We start from the raw sequence: 21675 nt of genomic DNA, 5'->3' as shown, positions 1-21675 counted from the left end.
ACTATCCATGCTTACAATCTGAAATTTTCTGAAGGTGAAGGTCATTAGACTGGAAGTGGATATAACTTTCTAACTAAGGTAGCTGTAGGCATCAATCTCACTGTTTTGAAATTGTACTGCAATAGGCTTTGGTTTTTTCTGCAAGTGACATCATCTGATTGGTTGGTTGGTTGGTTAGCTCGTTGTTTAACGCTGCACTCAGCAATATTCCAGCTATATGATGGCGGTCTGTAAATAATCGAGTCTGGACCAGACAATCCAGTGATCAATATCATGAGCAGATCGTGATTGATATCATGAGCAGATCATTATCGATGACATGCATCAACCAAGTCAGCGAGTCTGACTATCAAAGCCTTGTCAGTCACCTTTTACGGCAAGCATGGGTTGCTGAAGACCTATTCTACCCCAGGATCTTCATCTGATTGGAAATTTGACATATGTGATTTCAGAACCTTATGTGAGTAACATCTCAGATTTGAGATTTCACTAACAAATTCCAGAGAGAACCAATAATGAATATTTAATGAGTCAGCCGCGTAAAGAGAATGATTAACATTTAAACATGTAATTTCTCCTTAGTGGTGCCATTGATTTTTGGTCATATCTGATCTTGTATCTTCTTGTTTGCATAGCATGTAAACTGTCTGCCCCATGTATGCTCTAACAGTTGATTGTACATGTTGCTGGTTGGTTGGTTTGTTGTTTAACGCTGCACTCTTCAATATTCCAGCTGTATGACGGCGGTCTGTAAATAATCGAGTCAGTGATTAATATCATGGCATCGATCCACGGAATTGGGATACGATGACATGCATCAACCAAGTCAGCGAGCCTGACCTCCCGTTAGTTGCCTCTCACACTGCAGGAACATGATAACACACAGACCACATACCAATATTAAAGAAGAATATTTACACATCATCGATCAATATGAATTCTTCCCTTAAATAATTTAGGACACTGATATTCCATTGTCTTGTCTCTAACATATCAATAAATGTACGTTTACAAAATGTGTTCCTATATCAATTTCCATAAGTATATATATCAGCTTAGTCCATGGACTTTATAGCATTGAGACTCTCGAGGGATGAGAGATCAACTGTATGGCTCCCATGACTATATTCAGTGATGAGAATTTTTTTGTGGGGGACTATATCAGTGTTCGAAATACCTGCCTGCCCGACCGTCCGAGACGGGTTGATTTCAACTCGGGCTGCCAGATTTTCAAATCCCCCTGCCCGACGGTCGGGTTATATTTCACATGTGAAAATATTCTAAATATTTCCCGATGATAATCATTAATTCATATGTAAAGATGAATGTTAAAATGTAACCAAAAAGAAACCCTGTTAGCTTATCCTGAGAAACATATGATTATAGTGGGCAGGCAGGTTTTGGTCAGGGCTGGCAAGTATTTCAGCTAGCCAGTCCTGTGGTCTGGCTGAAATTTTTGGGAGTTTCATACCCTGACTATATGATTTATGCACATATGGTAATGGCATGTATCACAAATGTGACCCTTGATTTATTTAAATCCCTGGAATCGCAGAAAATTTCCATCCCTGTCTAACCAACCTCAGAGGAATAGTTCCTTGTGCCCCTGAATGATCTCGTAATGTAGTGGAATAGTGATAGGGGACCACAAGAGGCACCAACATTGTTATTTCAAGTGATTAAGGATTGTGCCCTCTCTCAACCTATGAGAAAGGGCTTTGAAGCAGTCATTCTCAAGCTGCATTTCAAACGCGCCCACGCCAACTGCAAGTTGACATTCTAGCTTCGGGCCTACTTGTATCACGTTACTGACATCTTCCCGAGGCAAGAGAGTTAACTGACTATAAAAGTCCAGTTTCCACCCTTGCCGAACTAGGCTGGTATTATGGAGTTACATTTTGGCTGGACCAACGAGTCTATGCATAGTCCAATCAAAATCGCGCACCGAAATTGAAATCCGGTTCGTAAACTGGCGTGCAGATTTCGGTCGATTGCAGGATATGCAAAGCATGTGCACCAACAACTCGTTGTCAGCAGATATTTTCAAAATCTTCTCATGTTTTTAATCAAGGTGCTCACGTGATTTGATGCATTTCGCGATGTAAGACCCGTTTTATCACAATATATAAATATTGATTATCGATCAGATCGTCCTGACCGGGCGCAACCATTTTGTGTGAAGCAAACGCAAGTGATACGAGAGGTGGAATCTGATTGGTCCTTAGGAGAGGCTTAGAAGGGACATAATTGGTAATAACCACTGGTGGCGCTACGATCGAGCCCAGTAATTCCAGCCTAGTTAGGCAAGGGTCGAAACTGGACTTTTAAAGTCAGTTAACTCTCTTGCCTCGGGAAGATGCGCTATTGACAGCTTCCATCGATTTGGAAAATTGGATGCAGATATTTGCGTTTTGACGATATCGATATGTTTCACAACAGGGCAGTACCCAAAGGGTACCGTAACCGATAGTTGTTGCTTCATCGGGTCGTGTGTAACCACATATTGCTGGTCTCCCCTCATGAAACACCGTCTTGCCTTGATGCCATTTCAGGTCATTGTCCAAAACACTGTTTATTAATTTTCATACGCAGTAGTATACTTAAAATTGAGACTTTGATCTTGTGCGTCATGAGAATGCGTTCAAATTTTATGCATTCCAAAGTTCATACAGGCCGTCCAGTATGAAATGGACGTTGCTGCAGATATTACAAAATACTAGGTATTCATGTTTGACATTTACCAGTCGGAAAACACGCGATCTAGCCACGTCGTGATCAGGACCTGCATGCACGTGTATGCGTGTGTGTGGCTGCTTGTACTAGTCCGGACTAATGCCGATTATAGTGCTAGCTCACTGAGATACCATGCCGCAGTTTAACATGAATACCCCACTCAGACACAGTATACTGATTCCGACAGAATCTGTTAGAGCGATAGGTAGTCCCAGTTGGTCTCGCTTCCATGTAACACCCACCAATTGTAGCTATCAAATTCTCATTGTCATTTTGGTGTCGGACCTATGGGAAAAACCAGCTCATGCAGTAATTATTGTGAGGTGAGGTGAAATGGCGTTTAAACTCCCGTCCAAGATTATTGCACTTATATAGCGACGTGCATGCACGTGTATGCGTGTGTGTGGCTGCTTGTACTAGTCCGGACTGATGCCGATTTATAGTGCTAGCTCACTGAGATACCATGCCGCAGTTTAACATGAATACCCCACTCAGACACAGTATACTGACTCCGAGCCGACCAGTCCTTGTTTTAGCCCCTTAATGCCGAGCGCCAGACAGGGTAACAACAAGTACCAACTTATAACGTCTTTTGGTATGACGCGGTCGGGGATCGAACCCCGGACCTTACGCTCTCCGGGCGGACGCTCTACCATTAGATCACGGAGGCGGCCCAGTAATTACTGTGACATTGATCAGTTTGAAATTGCTGATACTGATCCAAGTAGTATCTGGTTCGTCCGTTCTGCTATCTCAGCTGTCGTTTTTGACGTTTTTCTCCTTCTAAATGTCAAGTCTATGTATATAATTTATTAATGAACCAGATTGGAGTGGATGTGTTGAACACTCAGGATGTTCATTTCAGCTGCAGCAGCTAGACAAGCAGACGACACATGAAATCGGAGACACAGGTGTAAGTGCCAGCCGTAGCATGCAGTGTAGACTAGTTAAACTTCTGTCCGTCATCTGTCTGTGTCTCCGCAGTTATGTGGTGTACTGTTCGTGTACGTACAAGGAACACTGGATTCGCGGATCGTATCAAATCCCAACAATGGACAACCCATATTCCAAAATTCTTTCAGGGCTGACTCTGTACGAGTGTTTAGCTACTTGTTTCGTCAACACCGCCTCGTGCCGGTCGTTTAATTACTGGGCGAATTCCTCAGTCTGTGAGTTCTTTGCTATATCTCTGAAGGACAATGGCAACGAGGAAGAAGGCACCAGTGTCCACGCCATCTACACGGACATGGCCACCATGCCACCGGTAGGTTGACTGTTACTTTCTAGGAATATACCACGTAGCGTATGTGATCTTTTCTTTCAGGGCCTCTCACAAGGTCATCAATCCGTCATCGTTATTCAGAATGCTAGATCAATAGTGATCGGTGACAAGTGGTTGTGAGAGATAATTTTACAGTACAATTCTTTCTTAACAGCATTGCCGGGAGGATAAACATTGACGTTTTATTATCAGACATGAAAGCTATAATATTTGCTTTTAATAAGGAAATGAGGCAAATGCAAATTTTACAAACCGCATCTTACTCGGACAATACGATATGTGCTTCTTAAAGCTGAATATTTTATACACTCTCAAGGTTAAACTTGTGACCATGTTGCGGTTCCTCAATCAGCGGATCCTGGAACGGTTTAGGGACGTAACCCTACATGCTCGCCTTTTTTTCTAAAGGCAACATGTTGTTATAACCATTCCAGCACATATTTCTACGTCCCACCAACATGAAGTTTTAGCTATTTTTGTCGTCATGGATATAGATACATTATATTAGATTAGAATGTAATTTACTGTCATTTTACTTTATCATTATGACAAAAGACGTTTAGAGATGGAACGTGTTGTTACTCTGCCTGCGCGCGCCATGAAGGGGCTAAAACAAGGCCTGGTCGGCTCGCAGTCAGTCTACTGTGTCTGACTTGGGTTCACATGTTAAACTGCGCCATGGTAACTCAGTGGTCTAGCACTATAAAAAAAAACAACAACAACAAAAACAAAAACCCCATTAGTATGGACTAACACAAGCAGCCTCAGCCTCAGCCGCGGCCATGCAGGTAGGCAGGCACGCACATGCATGCTATATCAGAGCAATATTCTTGAACGCGACTTAAACTCCATTTCACCTCAAGCCATGTTCGAAAATAATCTTAAGATGCGAATCTACCAACACATTGGTATCCTCTGACACTGAGAGCATGTACTTTTCTTCAATAATAATGCCCGGTGCTCCACATTTCTGTACGATAGAATGAAATTGTGGATACCTTTAAATTAAATGTGTTGCAGATAATTGAATGTTGAATTTTCTCTAATAGATTAAAATTAACATCAGTCAAAGTTTTTTTGGGGCCAACAGTTCCTACAACTTCCTACAATCACATTTGTTTTATCCACATGTACATGGATGAAAATGACACCAGAATATTTATTTCTATGGACAATAATGCCTGCATCATATGCAAATAATATCAGATTCTCTATGTATTGATATCCACATAACCATACAGCTATCAATTTCTTATCGTCTTCACAATACTTGTGTAAACATTTTACCTGTGATACTCAATCTATATTTTACCTATTTCCACATTTATGAAATGGAAGACTCAAACAAATGTTTCACGACTCGGGTAAGGAAGGACCCGCGTCCGGTATCCTGTGATGTGGTGGCTTTAAATCTGGAATCAGGAAAATCATTTTGTTTTAAAATAACTGTCGAGGAACTTTGTGGTAGTTCCATGTACTTATTTAATCATTGCAGCTTAATTGATTTAATAATTGCGGCTTAATTGATTTAATAATTGTGGCTTAATTGATTTAATAATTGCAGCTTAATTGATTTAATAATTACAGCTTATTTAATTAAATAATTGCAGTTTAATTTCCTGTTCCGTACGTTCTTAGTCTTTACGAAATAAAGTCTTACAAAGTCAGAATAAATCCTGAATCGAGGTTGCTATTGCATAAATCTCATTAAAATCAGGTCTTAGTTCTCGCTATCGCTAAACTTAGCGGCAGCGAGAACTAAGATCTGATTTTTATGAGGTTGCTATTGTATGCCTGGAGTATGAACACCAAGTGTCTGCAGTTGTCCTCGGTAGGTGCAGCAATATCTCGTTTTGCATTGATCTAAACCCTTAGCAATTCTTTCGGTTTAGAGATAACTAATATTCCATTTTATCAGTTATTTTCTGATTCTATATGCATTTTTTCAAATAACAGCCTTTATTAATTTCGGATGTGACTATAAGTAAATACTCTTGTTTTAGCCCTTTAATGATCGTCAAGCGAAGTACAAATGTGATGGTAAATTTCAATTAGTTGATAAGTAGTACAATTGTTTGGCATGAACCCCGATTGATAGTTTATTCTCCAGAAGGTAATTATATACTCTTCAAAAAAAGAAACTTGACACTGACTTTCAAAATGTAATATAATGCGATTGTTTCAAAATAGGACACAGAAACCATAATTGAAACACTGTTTCCTTACAAAATTTTGAATATTTTAGTTATGTTGACGTAATATACACTTCATTTGCTGGGCAGGAGACTTGGACACGTTAGTGGCAAACTCTTCTTTTTTTTACAATTTCCATGGCAACAAGTTCCACCTCGGTTAAAAAAGGTTGGGGTTTGTTTAGATTTACTTATGTCCTACATTCTGCAACAGGGGCGGGGGATATAGCCACGTTAGTGGCAAACTCTTGTTAGAAGTATTTTTGAAAGGGGTGGTAAATTTTCGAAATATACATCATGGGTAATAGGAAAAGAAACTGCAGCACAAACAGATCTGTTTTGAGTCGTTTTTGTACATCTGTCAAAGAATAGTCCATTTATGACGTCACAAGATTAGCCTCACATGTATGCGTGCGCGTTTCTGTCAGCAATCTGCAATAAATGAACACATTACAAATACAGACAATTCTTGTGTTTAATTCAGTTTACAAGTGAAGATGAAACGTCATATCAAAACAATCCAGTTTCGCAGTGGTAATCGATTTACACACAAAGAAAAAATATCAAAATATCCTATCATGGAAATATCAACTCATTTACGGGGAATGGAATGCCACTGAATGAATTTTTAAAGAGTCTAATCTGCTTGTATCTTGTTCCTTCTTTATAGAAGTAGCAGGCATGATATATGTTCATTTGTCCTTGATGAGCAGAAAGGATGTTTCTTGGTGCAGAGACACATCTGAACAGGTTAATCTTTTTGCTTCAACGTCTCCAACAACGTACCGTGCGCTGTGCTACAACGACTTGCCAGTGCATCACGAGGGGAATCAATGAGAGCACTCATGTTTGTGGTAGTCTCGGAGCCAGTCTCAAAAGAGGCCTTAGAAATGACAATCGTTAAAATGTGTTAGTAGAAATGTTTAACTAACATATATTCATAGACCATGTAATACTGTTCTCATTCATACATGTTGGCACTTGGCATGACATGTGACCTTGAAGGTCATATCATATCAAGGCCAAATATAACTACAACAAACTCCAGAGACATCAGTCCCATCATAATTCAAAACAGATATTTTCCAAACAAAATGTACTTTAGTTATAAGATACACACTGTTGATAGAATTTGCATTGTCTTGTCTGACCGCGACATCCTGACTCTGTGCCACCGCAAATCGCAAGATGAGGTGAGGTGAAATGGGGTTTAACGTCCCGTCCAAGATTATTGCACTTATATAGCGACGTGCATGTATGTGTGTGTGTTTGTGTGGCTGCTTGTACTAGTCCGGACTGATGTCGATTTATAGTGCTTGCTCACTGAGATACCATGCCGCAGTTTTACATGAGTACCCCACTCAGACACAGTATACTGACTCCGAGCCGACCAGTCCTTGTTTTAGCCCCTTAATGCCGAGCGCCAGACAGGGTAACAACAAGTACCATCTTTTTTTACGTCTTGTGGTATGACGCGGTCGGGGATCGAACCCCGGACCTGCCGCTCTCCGGCCGCTCTACCACTAGACCACGGAGGCGATCTAAATCGCAAGATGAACCCAGGCTGCGGAAATAACAGCTTTGGTTGTGAACAGAGGCTGAAGACTTCCGTCTTTAGCTGTCCATCCACAATCAATTGATGATGGCAATTCTGGTTTGGGTACATGGGACTGATTCCAGACAAGTGATTGATGGTGAGCTCGTTTCATGTGTAAACAAAGGGCATCAACAGTTGGTGGTAATTTGTCAATTTGTTTCGTCATATTTAGGAAGAATAAATAACGTAGGCTTTGAATGGAAGTAAGATGTGTTCAAGGATCATAAAGTTGGCAAACAAAAGCTTATGCACGTGCTAAATCCTCTGTTGTGGGGATCTGTATACAGCCAAAATGCATGATTAGTTTTGGATTCTTCTCTAAACATTTCCATGCTGCTTTCTTTGAAATTCCAGAAAAGTGGCGTTTCACATCCTGTAGGGCATTAAATACAATTAGGCTACGACGAATATCCGAAGGGAGCTTGATGGAATGCACTTAAATGAACCTTGGATCCTTATATGTTCCAGCCTACACCCAGATTTCTTTGGTCAAGCTGGAATAGAAGGCAATAAGAAGTATTAAGACATCAGTGTCACTACAACTCACAACAGTGCGTTGTGATATCCTGAGGCTTACGCATCAAAGGCATGAAGAATGATCCGAGTGAGAGCTTCTTCATGGGTGGATGCCATACTTGAAGCATCTCAGCCAGTTGATGAGAAACTCTGGTCAATCTGATCAAACCTACCACTTCTCCAGGTTGGACATGGGCTAGTTCTCTTGAAAAAAAACTTGCTAACGTGGCCTCGCTCTCATTCAATCCAATGAGTGAGTGAGTTGGCTTTAACGCCGATTTTAACAGTATTCCAGTTATATCGCGGCGTGTCAGCTTAATGTGGGAGGAAAGCCCCAAGTGATGCAGGTCTCAGACGTTTACCACTTCGGTGAAACCCACGAGCACTGGTATGGTGCTGACAAACCTAGAAACATAACAGGGGCGAACCGGGATTCGAACCCACGATCATAGGTTTCTGGCGTGGCCAAGGGACGCAACTCTGCACAGCAAATCGCGGCGCCTTTGACGACTGGGCCACCCGTGCCCCCTTCAATCCAATGAACCGCTTCCAGTTGTCTGGTAGTTTGATTTATTGGCTGCCAATCACTCTCTTTATTGGTCTCTGACCTCCAGTACGACGGGCTCTTGTTCCACTTTTAATGGACCACTTGTCATACCGATCAAAGACCACATCCACTCTGGAGCAGCCACGGGTAAGCTTTGAGATGACAGCTTGAATGATGACATCAGCTAAATCACCGATCGTCTTTGCTGTAGGAGGCTTCCCTATTGACTGGATACGTTGCATACCATCAATAATATAGCATGATGGCATGGGGAATGAGGGTGGTTCTGGAGTTAAAGAACTGTTTACAAGGATGGTTCCTAGCTGTGCCTTGTCTGTAGGTCTCAAGTTCCCATCACTGGTAGCAAATGACAATGAAACAGCAGATAGTTCTTGTCAGTCAACTTTCTACATCAACATTATGGACAGACTCAATGGTAACAATGATTCTGAGAAAGATATCACGGTTGGCTCTAGCTATTGACGGTGTCTGTTTTTCGGGTGGCAATGAAGCTTTATCCAATGATATGCAAACGATATGACTTCTTGATGAACCGTTCAGTGACAAACTTTCTCAGGAATTACTGTCCATCGGCCTTTGCATTTTGCAACTCAGCTTTGATGTCTTCTGATGCAGCTACCCCAGTTGTGAGACTAACTAGTTCAGGTTTGTCATGTTGGAATCTCTCGAACAGTGATTTCTGTTTCAGAACATCTTCATTGTCTCGTTTCAGTCGAGAGAATGTCGTGTCTTTATGGCTGATGATGCCAGTATCTGCTTCTTGTAATAAGCCAGCACTTTATGTATGTACATTCATTGTATGTCAGCCCCTACCACCTGTCACGAGCGGATTCTTTATGGGTGATACAACCAATCCCCCTGCAACTTTTCCCATTCTGTTGACATTTTCCAGAACCTGATCATCGGGAATCTGATTGAAAGTGTGTTTGGTCTCCTTGATCACAAAGTCTCCATCCATGAAGCCTTGGCAAACCTCAGGTGCAACTCTTTCAAGCTTTCAAAAGACTTTTCCCCATCGAGTGTAGTTATGTGGATACGAGTTCCATGTATATTCGCCAGTAAGCTTGAGTAGATTTGTCTTCAGAATTCTCTAAATCAAAGTCAGAAAACAGTTCCTGAAGGTAAGGGATCTGTTCAAGGAGAATAATCATCAAACAGCTGATTTCTTTGTCAGTGTTATCTTAGAATCCACCCTGTAACTGTTCTGCACTTGACATGATCTCTTCATCGATTCAAATGTCCGCAGTGTTAATCCAATCTAGGAATGCTGGCCACAGAAATCTCCAGACTTCTTCAAATGACACTCCACTCTCAACCCAGATATCAGCTAGTTCTCCATGTGCTCTCCAATCACTTTGGCGAAGTTCGTTTGCACATGGAATCAACGAAGAAGTACAACGAGACTTTGGCAATCAAGTTGTTCTTGCCACTGCAACATTTTTGCTTGGCTGTACAGCTGCTCATCAAATGAAATAACTATGTATTTTTTATACCGTTTTTCTGTCGTTGCCATGCATCGTTGTATAACTTTCCAATGGTGTCGAAATCATGTGCAGGGGCAAATGTCCAACAACAGTCTTGGCAGGATTAGAAAGGGAAAGTTTTTCATTGAACCCATTGCAGGATGGTATTTGCTGCTGTTCTACATTCTGTTGTAATTCAGGCTAAGTCTAGTGCATCAGTTTTCAGTGTCAAACCTGTGTCCCGTTCAAACCATTCAAGTTTAGGTATCTCCATGTGGATAGATTTCAGATGATTGAATTCTGGAGGGACATGTACAGAACGAGATCATCCAACTTCAACAGAAATAACACTTTGTGTGTTCTCAGATCCATTAACTGCCCTTGAAAGCATTAACTGAATGCATAGAACGTTCAGTTCCCATCAAGTGTTTCTTCATTGATATCTATGTTGTCATTGGCGTAGCGTACATAGCCAGGTATGTCTGGGAGTGCCACTGTTAATGTCAGTGAAACATCTTGAGATTTCACGTGATGGGTCCTTCTGTAGTTCCAGCTGGTTTCAGGGCATGCAAAGCTGTACCTTTCGGAACAGATGGAAACAATAATATGGATTCATTTTCGTCCAGTGGCCTGACAAACTGAACATTGACACCAAGACATGATGAACGTTATCTTTGTATCTGTTGCTTGGGTAAGAACCTGCTCTTCTAAGAAGTCTGATGAAAGTAGTTCAGGAAACATATCTTTTCCGGACTGTCAAATTCACCATTGCTCCCATTAACATCTTTAGAGTAGGTTCTTAGGAAACGGGAATAACATTTACGGTGATATCTCCCCTCAGATGCAATAAGGCCATTTGCACCTGCAAGTCTGAAACTCATGGTACAGTGGTGTTTTGAAATGTTAATAATCTTTTCAGATGTTGCTAGACATTGGACATTATGGAGACATCTTGACAAGATATGCACAAACTCCAGTCATATTGGTTCACAGAGCTTCTAGTCCTTAATCTTGCATCCCTTTCAGCATGGCCATTTTCCGAGACATATTCAAGATTTTCTCAAAACGTTTTTTCAGCCTATTAAAGTTTGTGGCATTAGTGAAGTTGGAATAGTGATTGAGTTGGGGTTTAACGCTTAATGTGGGAGGAAAGCCCGTGTTCTGACAACGAAGCATCGTGACCACTCACTGTATCACTGTAACATTCACGACTACGTCGTCGTGGAAGGAAAGAAGATGGTTCCATAATCAGACTGAAACCATCTTCCCGAGGCAAGAGAGTTAACTGACTTTAAAAGTCCAGTTTCCACCCTTGTCGAACTAGACTGGAATTCCTGGGCTCGATCATAGCGCCACCAGTGGCTATTACCAGTGATGTCCCTTCTAAGCCTCTCCTATGGACCAATCAGATTCCACCTCTCGTATCACTTGCGTTTGCTTCTCACAAAATGGTGGCGCCCAGTCAGGACGATCTGCTCGATAATCAAGATCTATATTGTGATAAAACGGGTCTTACATCGCGAAATCATCAAATCACGTGAGCACCATCATTTAAAACATGAAAAGATTTGGAAAATATCGGTTGACAACGAGTTGGCAGTGCACATGCTTTGCAAATCCTGCAATCGACCGAAATCTGCACGACAGTTTACGAACCGGATTTCAAATGCGCGAGTTTGATTGGACTATGCAAAGACTCGTTAGTCCAGCCAAAATGTAACTCAATAATACCAGCCTAGTTCGGCAAGGGTGGAAACTGGACTTTTAAAGTTAGTTAATTCTCTTGCCTCGGGAAGATGGAGTGAAACAAGAATTAAGATTTGTTTGTCGTTTAATGCCGCACTCAGCAATATTCCAGCTATGTGACGGCGGTCTGTTAGTAATCGAGTCTGGACCAGACATCATGACCATCAATCCACGGAATTGGGATGCGATGACATGTATCAACCAAGTCAGCGAGCAAAACCCCCGATCACGTTAGTCGCATCTTACGATAAGCATAGTCGGCTCTTACGGCAAGAATGGTTTGCAGAAGACCTATTCTACCCCCGATCTTCACAGGTCAAGAATTAAGAACTGTGATGTCATATAAATAAAACAATAACATGACGATTAAGACATAATTCAGTCAATAAAAGCGTCATGTCTAAAAGTGAGTGAGTGAGTGAGTATGGTTTTACGACGCTTTTAGCAATATTCCAGCAATATCACGGCGGGGGACACCAAAAATGGGCTTCACACATTGTACCCATGTCGGGAATCGAACCCGGGTCTTCGGCGTGACGAGCGAACGCTTTAACCACTGGGCTACCCGACCGCCCCGTCATGTTTAAAAAGTCATTTCAGAAAAATAATTTGACAAAGGTAATTTTTCATCAGATGTATACTCCCCAGGGAGCTGAGAATGATTCTTGAGTGCACAATGATCCAGTGACCGGGGTAATAACAGCACTTTGGTATGGTGTGGAAATGTGGGCAATATAAACAGCCTATTATTATTCATATCAAATATTATTATTTTTGTAATTAAATATCAAAATTAAAATATCAAGGCCAGTTTCTCATTGATTTATACAACTTAGTTATTTCATTTAATTATTTAGATTTATTATATTGTGCAAAAGGCTTACCAAAGACTATTTAAAAATATCATAATGTCACAATTTTCACACACAAAGGTCACAAATAAATATTGAAATTATGAACTCAAAAATAGAATGTGTTCACGTTCATTATCTTAATGATTTCCGATTTAGTTTCATATATACTGAACCGCAAAAGAAACGTCACCCCAAGTAACATTGCATGAAAAGTTGTCATTTGAATATCTGTGTAATTTTTGTCAGAGTTTCTATTTTCTAAAATTTAACATTACCTTGTTCGGAAAAATGAAATTTGATGATGAAAAAACAAAGCAGATGACAATATAACCGATCGCCCAAACGCATCACGGCAACGGCCATGGTAACCCGATGCACGTGAGTTCCGTGCAAATTGATATGCCCATTTCTTGCCCTATAAAAATCCACCCAGATCGGATAACATTCATTCGTTATTGAATTGCTACCACATGCCAAGATTGACAAGAAATCAGCGACACCAAACCCTTGGACGATTGCAAGCTGGACAAACCGCCCGACAAGAAGCCAATGCATTTCAAGTCCACGAAAGGACCATAGACAGGCTACAGCAACGGTACCAGACCACCAACACTACAGATGACCGACCACGTGGTGGAAGACCATGGGTCACCACCCGACGTCAGGATCGTCAGATTGTGCGACAGCATCTTCAAGATCGCTTTGTTACTGCTGCGGAAACTGCTCGACAGACCATGGGGACACACCAGCCACACATTAGTGCGGACACCGTGCATCGACGATTGACGAGCAGCCGTCTCCACTGTCACAGGCCACACCGAGGACCCATTCTGACACCACGTCATCGCCGGGACCGTCCTCGGTGGGCAACACAGCACCAGCATTGGCGCCACCAGCAGTGGAGAAGAGTCCTCTTCTCAGACGAGAGCCGTTTCTGTATCTCTACAGCAGATGGCAAAGAGAGAGTCTGGCGACGCCGTGGGGAACGTTATTCGGATGCTTGTGTTGTTGAGAGAGACTAGTTGGGTGGTCCGAGCATCATGGTGTGGGGTGGAATTGGTCTTGCACAGAGGGTCGGCCCTGTGGTCTTCCAGAACATCGGTCCAGGGAGAGGCTATGGTGTCACAGCAGCTCGGTACATTGATCAAGTCTTAAGACCACGTGTACACCAAACCTCATTTGGCACGTCGCCGCAAACACGAGTTTCAGCATGATAACGCCCGTGCCCACACTGCGAGAGCAACAAGAGACTTCCTCCAGCAGACTGGCATCAGAACCACGCAGTGGCCTGTCCTCCGTCCCGATTTAAATCCCAATGAGCACCTGTGGGACGAGAATCCAAGACGGCTGAATGACGTCCGACCAGGGCCGACAACAGCAGCTGAACTGCGTCAGGCGTTCCTCAGAGTGCGGGCTCAAGTGCCTATGGCCTTCAACAACCGCCTCATCCATTCCATGTATCGACATTGCACGGCAGTCATCAATGCACATGGCCGACACACGAGATACTGATTTGTGATGCCATTTTCTCAGAGACTAGAGCTGTGTTTCACTTTAAGAACATTTGACACTTTAATTTCAACCTTGATGATCAGTTTTGCCAAGTTTCATCTTTTTAATATGTCTCAAAGTATGTTTACAGTGTTTGGACAAATAAGGTTTCTCATATATCTATCCATGGTGACGTTTCTTTTGTGGTTCAGTATATATCAATCAAAATACCAGTGTCGTCTTTCATAAAAGACATAAAACCAGCCATGACGTCAAATAGAATGGGAGGACCAATTTATAGGTTAGATAGGGCCATCCATTTCGCTGTTACTCCTTTTTTATGAAAGACGATTTCATCAATTCCTATGGGTTTTATTTATACCTAAACGTATAGTTTCACTATCGATATTTGTGTTGGAATAGTTTGGTACCTCGTGATCATGAACAAAACACCACGAAAATATATTGTTCTTACCCACGACTAATACTCACCAAGTGACCTGTTACAATAAACTAGTGCTAAGCATAGCGGAGTTATGCCCCCTTTTCTTTGTACGTGTGTAACCTCTCAGTCGCCTTATGACGTCATAGAGAATAATCAGTTTTCGTCATTTACGACAGGCTATTCTTTTTCACTGAATTTATGTCCTTATACATACGCATATAACTCCATTTGATATAATTATATTTATGTCGTTCAGATATTAGGCATTATTTGTTCGCTCACAGTTTCCGTAAAGCTGCTAAATAAATAATAATCGTCGCACAGTACTTTTATCGGTGAACGATAAAATGCGGAGAAATGTCCTGTTTTTCAACGCAGAATAGTTTCTTTGACATCACTTATCCGTCGGGTTTTTTTCACACCGGTTTAATATTTGCAGTTACATTTACACCATCAAATAGGAAATTTAATATTCTACATCTCTGCATAATTTTTATAGCCGGGGTAGATCCAGTGCCGCGTGAGCGCAATTCTCGCACAACTTTCACTTTACCGATCGTAGGAAAATGTGCGTCAGAAAAAACATATTTAAACCCGTGTCGGTGCCACAAACAGCAGTCCAAAAATTGGCGGGCGTTCATGGGTGCCTTTAGAATCACGTCTGCCTCTGGATAAAGGAATGAGCAATGCTTGAAAAGTTTTATAACCACATGTCCACCAGTTGCACAGCGTGTGGCAGATTGTGCCATACTGCAGTCAAACAAAACAGACGCCCTTGTACTTCCTCCACCATGTTCATCCGACGCGCCCCGTGAAGATCCGGGGTAGAATAGGTCTTCAGCAACCCATGCTTGTTATAAGAAGTCACTATGCTTGTCGTAAGATGCAACTAACGGGATCAGGTGGTCAGGCTCGCTGACTTTGTTGATGCATGTCATCATATCCCATAAACATGCATGTAGACACCTTTACAACCCCTCTCACAGTTTACAGGTTGGCCATATAAAGATAGGGGCACTATTAAAGTCTTTGTTTGAGTGAGGGAGTTGGGTTTAACGCCGCTTTTAACAGTATTCCAGTTATATCACGGCGTGTCAGCTTTATGTGGGAGGAAAGCCCGAAGTGATGCAGGTCTCAGACGTTTACCACTTCGGTGAAACCCACGAGCACGGGTATGGTGCTGACAAACCTTGAAACATAATCGGGGCGATCCGGGTTTCGAACTCACAACTCTGCACAGCAATTCACGGCGCCTTAGACGACTGTGCCACCCGTGCCCCCTCTGTTTGAAGGAGTGAGTGTTTGATTATATGTGTTCATAGAAACTATTCAAATCATAACGGTTACTATGGCAACATGTTCTTTTGACCTCATTTCCGAGAATCCGTGGTTCAAGTCATAAAAAAAAATATTTCACTTATTTGTTAAAAGTTATTAAGTGGCGCCTGGGAATATATTGCATGTGTTTACAGTGCTGATCATGAGTAATGGCGATGATTGTTTGCAAGTTATTGATTTCTTTGCAATCTTAAGTGTCATCGATACAAAAATATGCACGTATCTTACCTACAAACCGTACAAACATGGAATTTATAATCTGAATAAAAACCTTATCCGTGTGTGTTGGATACATCTGTCTTCAACACGGTAACAAGACCGTTGTCTCAAGTCTCCAAGGTTGAATATAAATGGATCCATACGTTATAAATTATTAGCGACATCATGAACTTTTGCAATTATTGCCTTCTGTTGTAGCACTCGTAGAACGGGTTAATGGTAGGGTCTACAATTTGCAAACTAAAGAATAAATGAAGTCTCTGCGAATTTTGCTTCCTCCTAAATGTTGCACGTTTAGAAGTGTTACTAATTATTTAAGATTTGTCATTAATGATGAATTCATGAGTATGAGAAAAGCTAGAAAAGATTAGTGTAACATTTCACAAGTGGTGAATACATTGTGTGGGTACATTATTGCAAATTCTTAGAGTATAATTGTATTGTAGTTCACCTGAGCGCATGGATGAGCCACTATGTTAACGCCGCTTTTGGCAGTATTCCTGGAATATCCTTGCAGGAATCCCAACGAACGTTTCTTTGTTTGTTGTTTAACGCCGCACCCAGCAATATTCCAGCTTTATGGAGGCAGTCTGTAAATGATCGAGTCTGGACCAGACGATGAGCATCGATCCACGCAATTGGGATACGATGACATGCATCAACCGAGTCAGCGAGCCTGACCACCCGATCCCGTTAGTCGCCTCTCACGGCAATCATCGGTTGTTGAAGGCCTATTCCATCCCAGATCTCACGGACCCCCAACGAATAGGTTCCATAGAGTATGCCTATGTCAGGGATCGAACCGAGGTCGTCAAGTGAAGGCTTTGTTCATTAGGCAACCCTACCGCCCCAAACACGTCTGAAATAGAACCAACTGTACGGCGAATCTATCTGTAGCATAGTGTTTTGTCGATAAACTATTGACATTGATTTGGCATCGATATCGATGTTTTTGTATTAGACCATAAACAATTAATGCATCGATAGTACGATCAATGGCTATACACGGATGTTACACACTTTCTAGCCATTGAATCTAGTGAGTGAGTTGGGTTTAGCGCGGTGTTTAACACTACAGTATTCCAGTTACATCACGGCGTGTCAGCTTAATGTGGGAGGAAAGCCCGAAGTGATACACGTCTCAGACGTTTACCACTTCGGTGAAACCCACGAGCACGAATATGGTGTTGACAAACCTAGAAATATAATCGGGGCGAACCGGGATTCGAACCCACAATCATAGATTTCTGGCGTGCCCAAGGGACGCAACTCTGCACAGCGAATCGCGGCGCCTTATACGACTGGGCCGCCCTTACAGAAAAACAAGCAAAAAGTATTATTATTAACCAAAACGTGACTTTCATACTTTTGGTTTGTGGCAATGTGACAACGGGACATTGAATGTCAAAATATGTCGCGTTTGTCTCCTATATACAATGTGTAAAAGCGGAGGTAAAATGTGCGATGTCGGGTTGTCGCCCCTTTTACATTAATGGTGGGCACGTGTAGTAAGTGAATTAATTCAGGCATGCGCAGAAATGGTTATACTCCTTTTTAACTCCAGTGGTCTACTTACTATGATCCTAAAACCAAGTGACCAATGGGAATAAATGGGTGCTTTTCTCAAAATGATTCAAACAAAGCTTTGATCGTTTCTTTTGGAATTAATTCATACATCGTTATTGTCGGTGACGTTTTCATCAATCAGTGTTATGACAACAAGAACAAATTTTCATTTCATTAATATGCAGTCCCCAAAACCTTTTCAAATCAATGAGGCGGCTAAAATTCGCTGTGCAAAGTTGCGTCCCCAAGGCCTGTCGGAAAACTGATCGTGGGTCCTGATTCCAGGACCATACACATGCATCACTTCAGGCTCTCCTGCATCTTGAAGCTGACGCTATCAAATGACTGAAACACTGTGAAACCAAACTCGCTAACATCGATGAACTTGCTGTGCAGAGTTGCGTCCTCTAGGCGTGCAAGAACCCTATGTCCGTGACTTCGAATCCCCAATGCGTTCTGAGTATTTTTCTAGTTTGTTAGCTCCTTAACCTTACTTGTGGGTTTCAACAATGCGGGTAAATCTGGGTCTCCGAAATCAAGCTGACACACCGTGACGTAACTGAAATACTGTTCAGAGCGGCGTTTAACAATATTCATTCCTCATGACAACCTTTTTGGCGAAACGATTCTTAGACAGCTTGGTAAATTAAAAGCATATTTCACAATGTTTTTTGCGACATCCACATAAACTTACTGCATCAAACTTCAGGCGACCGACGACCCTTTACCCCATAGACCCGTGAAGATTCCGGGGTAGAATAGGTCTTCAGCAACCCATGCTTGCCGTAAAAGGTGACTATGCTTGTCGTAAAAAGGCGACTAACGGGATCGGGTGGTCAGGCTCGCTGACTTGGTTGATGCATGTCATCGATCCCAATTGCGTGGATCGATGTTCATGATATCAATCACTGGATTGTCTGGTCCAGACTCGATTATTTACAGACCGCCGTCATATAGCTGGAATATAGCTGAGTGCGGCGTTAAACAACAAATCAACCAACCAACCAACCTTTACCCCACAGACTTGCCCCTTGAGGGACGTATTATGTGGGTTTGTAATTGATGTGACTGAGTTCGATCCCTTGTCGGATTCATTCATAATTACAGCTCATGCTTTGTTAGAATTTCGAAAACAAGCCTGACAATAATTAATATAAGCGTGACAATGCGACATTTTAATGCATTGCAACGCATATAAAGAACTTTTCTACACATTTAAATTTTCCGTTTTGGTAAAAACAACGGGACAATGCGATACTTAGCGTTGTTGCATTAATTGTAGACAGTTTAATTTTGCTTTTTTATTTTAGTGCGACAACGCGACAATGTCCCTTCGAAGGACAAATAAAGACAATGGAAACATACGATTCAAAACCTGACACAAAGGACCCTAAACGACCCTTATCAGATAAATACTTAGTAATGCCAACTCACCAATAGCAAATTCTGAGGAATGTTTATTTCCGGTCTGATGTAGGATATGCCGGATCTTGTAGGAGGCTGTACTTCCCTCACCTGCAGCGGATCCTGCTACTTGGACAGAAACCACCGACCGAGGTGCAACCGACCAGGTAGGCCACAAGGGTTCATTGCTGAGCATTCAATGCAGATACATATATGTCGATACATAGATGAGCGTGTACATTTAAGGGTATGATAAAGAGGTAGTCAGGGTCTGCTCGATGAAAACTGCCTGTGCAAAAGAGGGTGTACACTTGAAAATTGCATTTTACCAAAACATTACAAACGGTATCATTGGGTTACTAGACTGTCCTGTTAGGAAATACTCATTGTTATGATGCTTGTAATACCGCCTAGAGAGAGATAGAGGAGAGAGAGAGAGAGAGAGAGAGAGAGAGAGAGAGAGAGAGAGAGAGAGAGAGAGGGAGAGAGAGAGACGCCCTTGTCTCGGGAATATGTCTTAACTGCAGTGAAATATCAAGTATAATGTTCAGTGCAATGAAAATATCACTTTTCTCAACTACAGAAAAGGTCACATGTGCTGTGGGTAAGGACAATATCTTTCGTGATTCTTTTTTGGTTTCCAACACAAATATCAATATTGAAACAGTACACATTTTTTTATAACACAAGTCATAAGAAATGATGAAATCTGAAAAGGGAAATAATACCGAATTGATGGCCCTATCTTAGGTGTAAATTAGGACTTTTCTTCCCGCATTCACCTGACTGTGTAAGCCTAATTTAGTTAATGTTGCACCATTATTAATGGAGTACTGGTCTTATCATCATATGTAATGAACTACTAACATTTCGAAACCATTTTGTTTAATGTCATGGTTTCTTTTATGGCTTTGATGACGTCGGAGAAAGACGAAATTGGTGTATTGATCATTATTTTTCCCATCTAATTTTCGTACATTGAATGAAATGTCTTGATTTGAAATTGAAGCTTTATCGACGCAACATTAGATGACTGTTTTACCATGTAAATTTTCATGAATAAATGAATGAATTAGACTAGTTTTACCGTGTAACTTAATTGGACAAGACACGCACCTGTTTGGCTTCAATTTTACGTAAATCCAATACCCTACAGAATATTTCAAAACAAACAAAAATATTTTCAATATTGGACATGCATTTGATTTTAGTTTGTTATCATGTGGTTATTTCGTATCATCAGGTCAAAGGATTAGATAGACTAACATCTAGTCTCTAGTTATCTTAATAAAAATATAATAAAAGGGAGCCCAGTGACTCTCTTCACTTCAGATACTGCAGTAATCTAGACTTGCCAAACATTATAGACTTGCACGGGCTGTATTTGATATATATTTGTATCAGGGTCTGTAAGACAGACTAAGGATTAGACAATACACCGAAATACACTTTAAAGTTCACGAAACATTTAACCCGTCCTCTGTTTCATTATGTTCAATAACTTGGCTGCGGACTGTAAAATATTATTACCAGACGGCATCTTGTTTACGAGCAGACGAGTCAATATTCATCACGTGACAGGTCAATACTGATCACGTGACTAGTCCATTTTCGAAATCAGCGTCAGTCGCATGATTTGAGGGTCAACATTGAAATGTATTGTTTCGTGGTACGGACAGAGACCATATAATAGAGGGACGGCCCTCCCCAACTATTATATGGTCTCTGGGACGGATTAACCAATGGAATTGCAAGATTCTTAATAGAGGTGTAACAATAAGCTTCATAGATTGCATGTAAATAGACAAATGTGTTACTTCCTTTACAGCACAGGTGGAGGACTTGGACGTTTGAAGTTAGTCTTGAATTAGAGGTGATGCTCCTGTCGGCAAGTGGCGCCCTACGAAGGTCACTTGATATGTACGTCAGCTGGACCGGATTATCTGAATTTATCATTTAACTTAAGCATTTATCCATGACATAAGCTTATGACATAAAAACATGTATGTCATACCCCAATGACATAAGTATGCAAATTAGATATGCAAATTAGATAACCGGAAGAGCGAGCGGTTTGATTTGAAACTATATATTATAAGTGAAGTTACACCAGAGATATAATCAGATTACACAGAATCGTTGTTGTTACCGTTATTAAAGTTTCAATTATTCTGCAAAAGTCTGTTCAAGTATTTTGTTTAAAATAATCCGAGGAACTTTTTTTCTCAGCGAATTGTTTATTTTGGTTTACATGGCTATGG

The 21675-nt window shown here is 41.3% G+C and overlaps 1 protein-coding gene across 1 annotated transcript; it reads left to right on the top strand.

Moving 5' to 3' along the window:
- The first annotated feature begins 3390 nt into the window (after positions 1-3390).
- On the top strand, positions 3391-21461 carry LOC124150653. Its single transcript, XM_046522630.2, has 3 exons — positions 3391-3997; positions 19488-19581; positions 21243-21461. The coding sequence occupies exons 1-3, from the start codon at positions 3665-3667 to the stop codon at positions 21266-21268; spliced, it is 453 nt and encodes a 150-aa protein (XP_046378586.1). The 5' UTR covers positions 3391-3664; the 3' UTR covers positions 21269-21461.
- Positions 21462-21675: the final 214 nt, after the last annotated feature.

This window comes from Haliotis rufescens, unplaced genomic scaffold (assembly GCF_023055435.1).
Source record: "Haliotis rufescens isolate VD_foot unplaced genomic scaffold, xgHalRufe1.0.p SCAF_1, whole genome shotgun sequence".
NCBI classification, from domain to species: domain Eukaryota; kingdom Metazoa; phylum Mollusca; class Gastropoda; order Lepetellida; family Haliotidae; genus Haliotis; species Haliotis rufescens.
The sequence above is the reverse complement of the archived record's forward strand: the minus strand, read 5'-3'. Positions and strand labels throughout refer to the sequence as shown.

Excerpts from the sequence above, each read along its gene's own strand:
- LOC124150653 (XM_046522630.2), top strand. The coding sequence starts at position 3,665 with ATGCAGTGTAGACTAGTTAAACTTCTGTCCGTCATCTGTCTGTGTCTC. Across the intron at positions 3,998-19,487 it reads ACATGGCCACCATGCCACCG|GATATGCCGGATCTTGTAGG; the intron begins GTAGGTTGACTG and ends GGTCTGATGTAG. Across the intron at positions 19,582-21,242 it reads ACCGAGGTGCAACCGACCAG|CACAGGTGGAGGACTTGGAC; the intron begins GTAGGCCACAAG and ends CTTCCTTTACAG.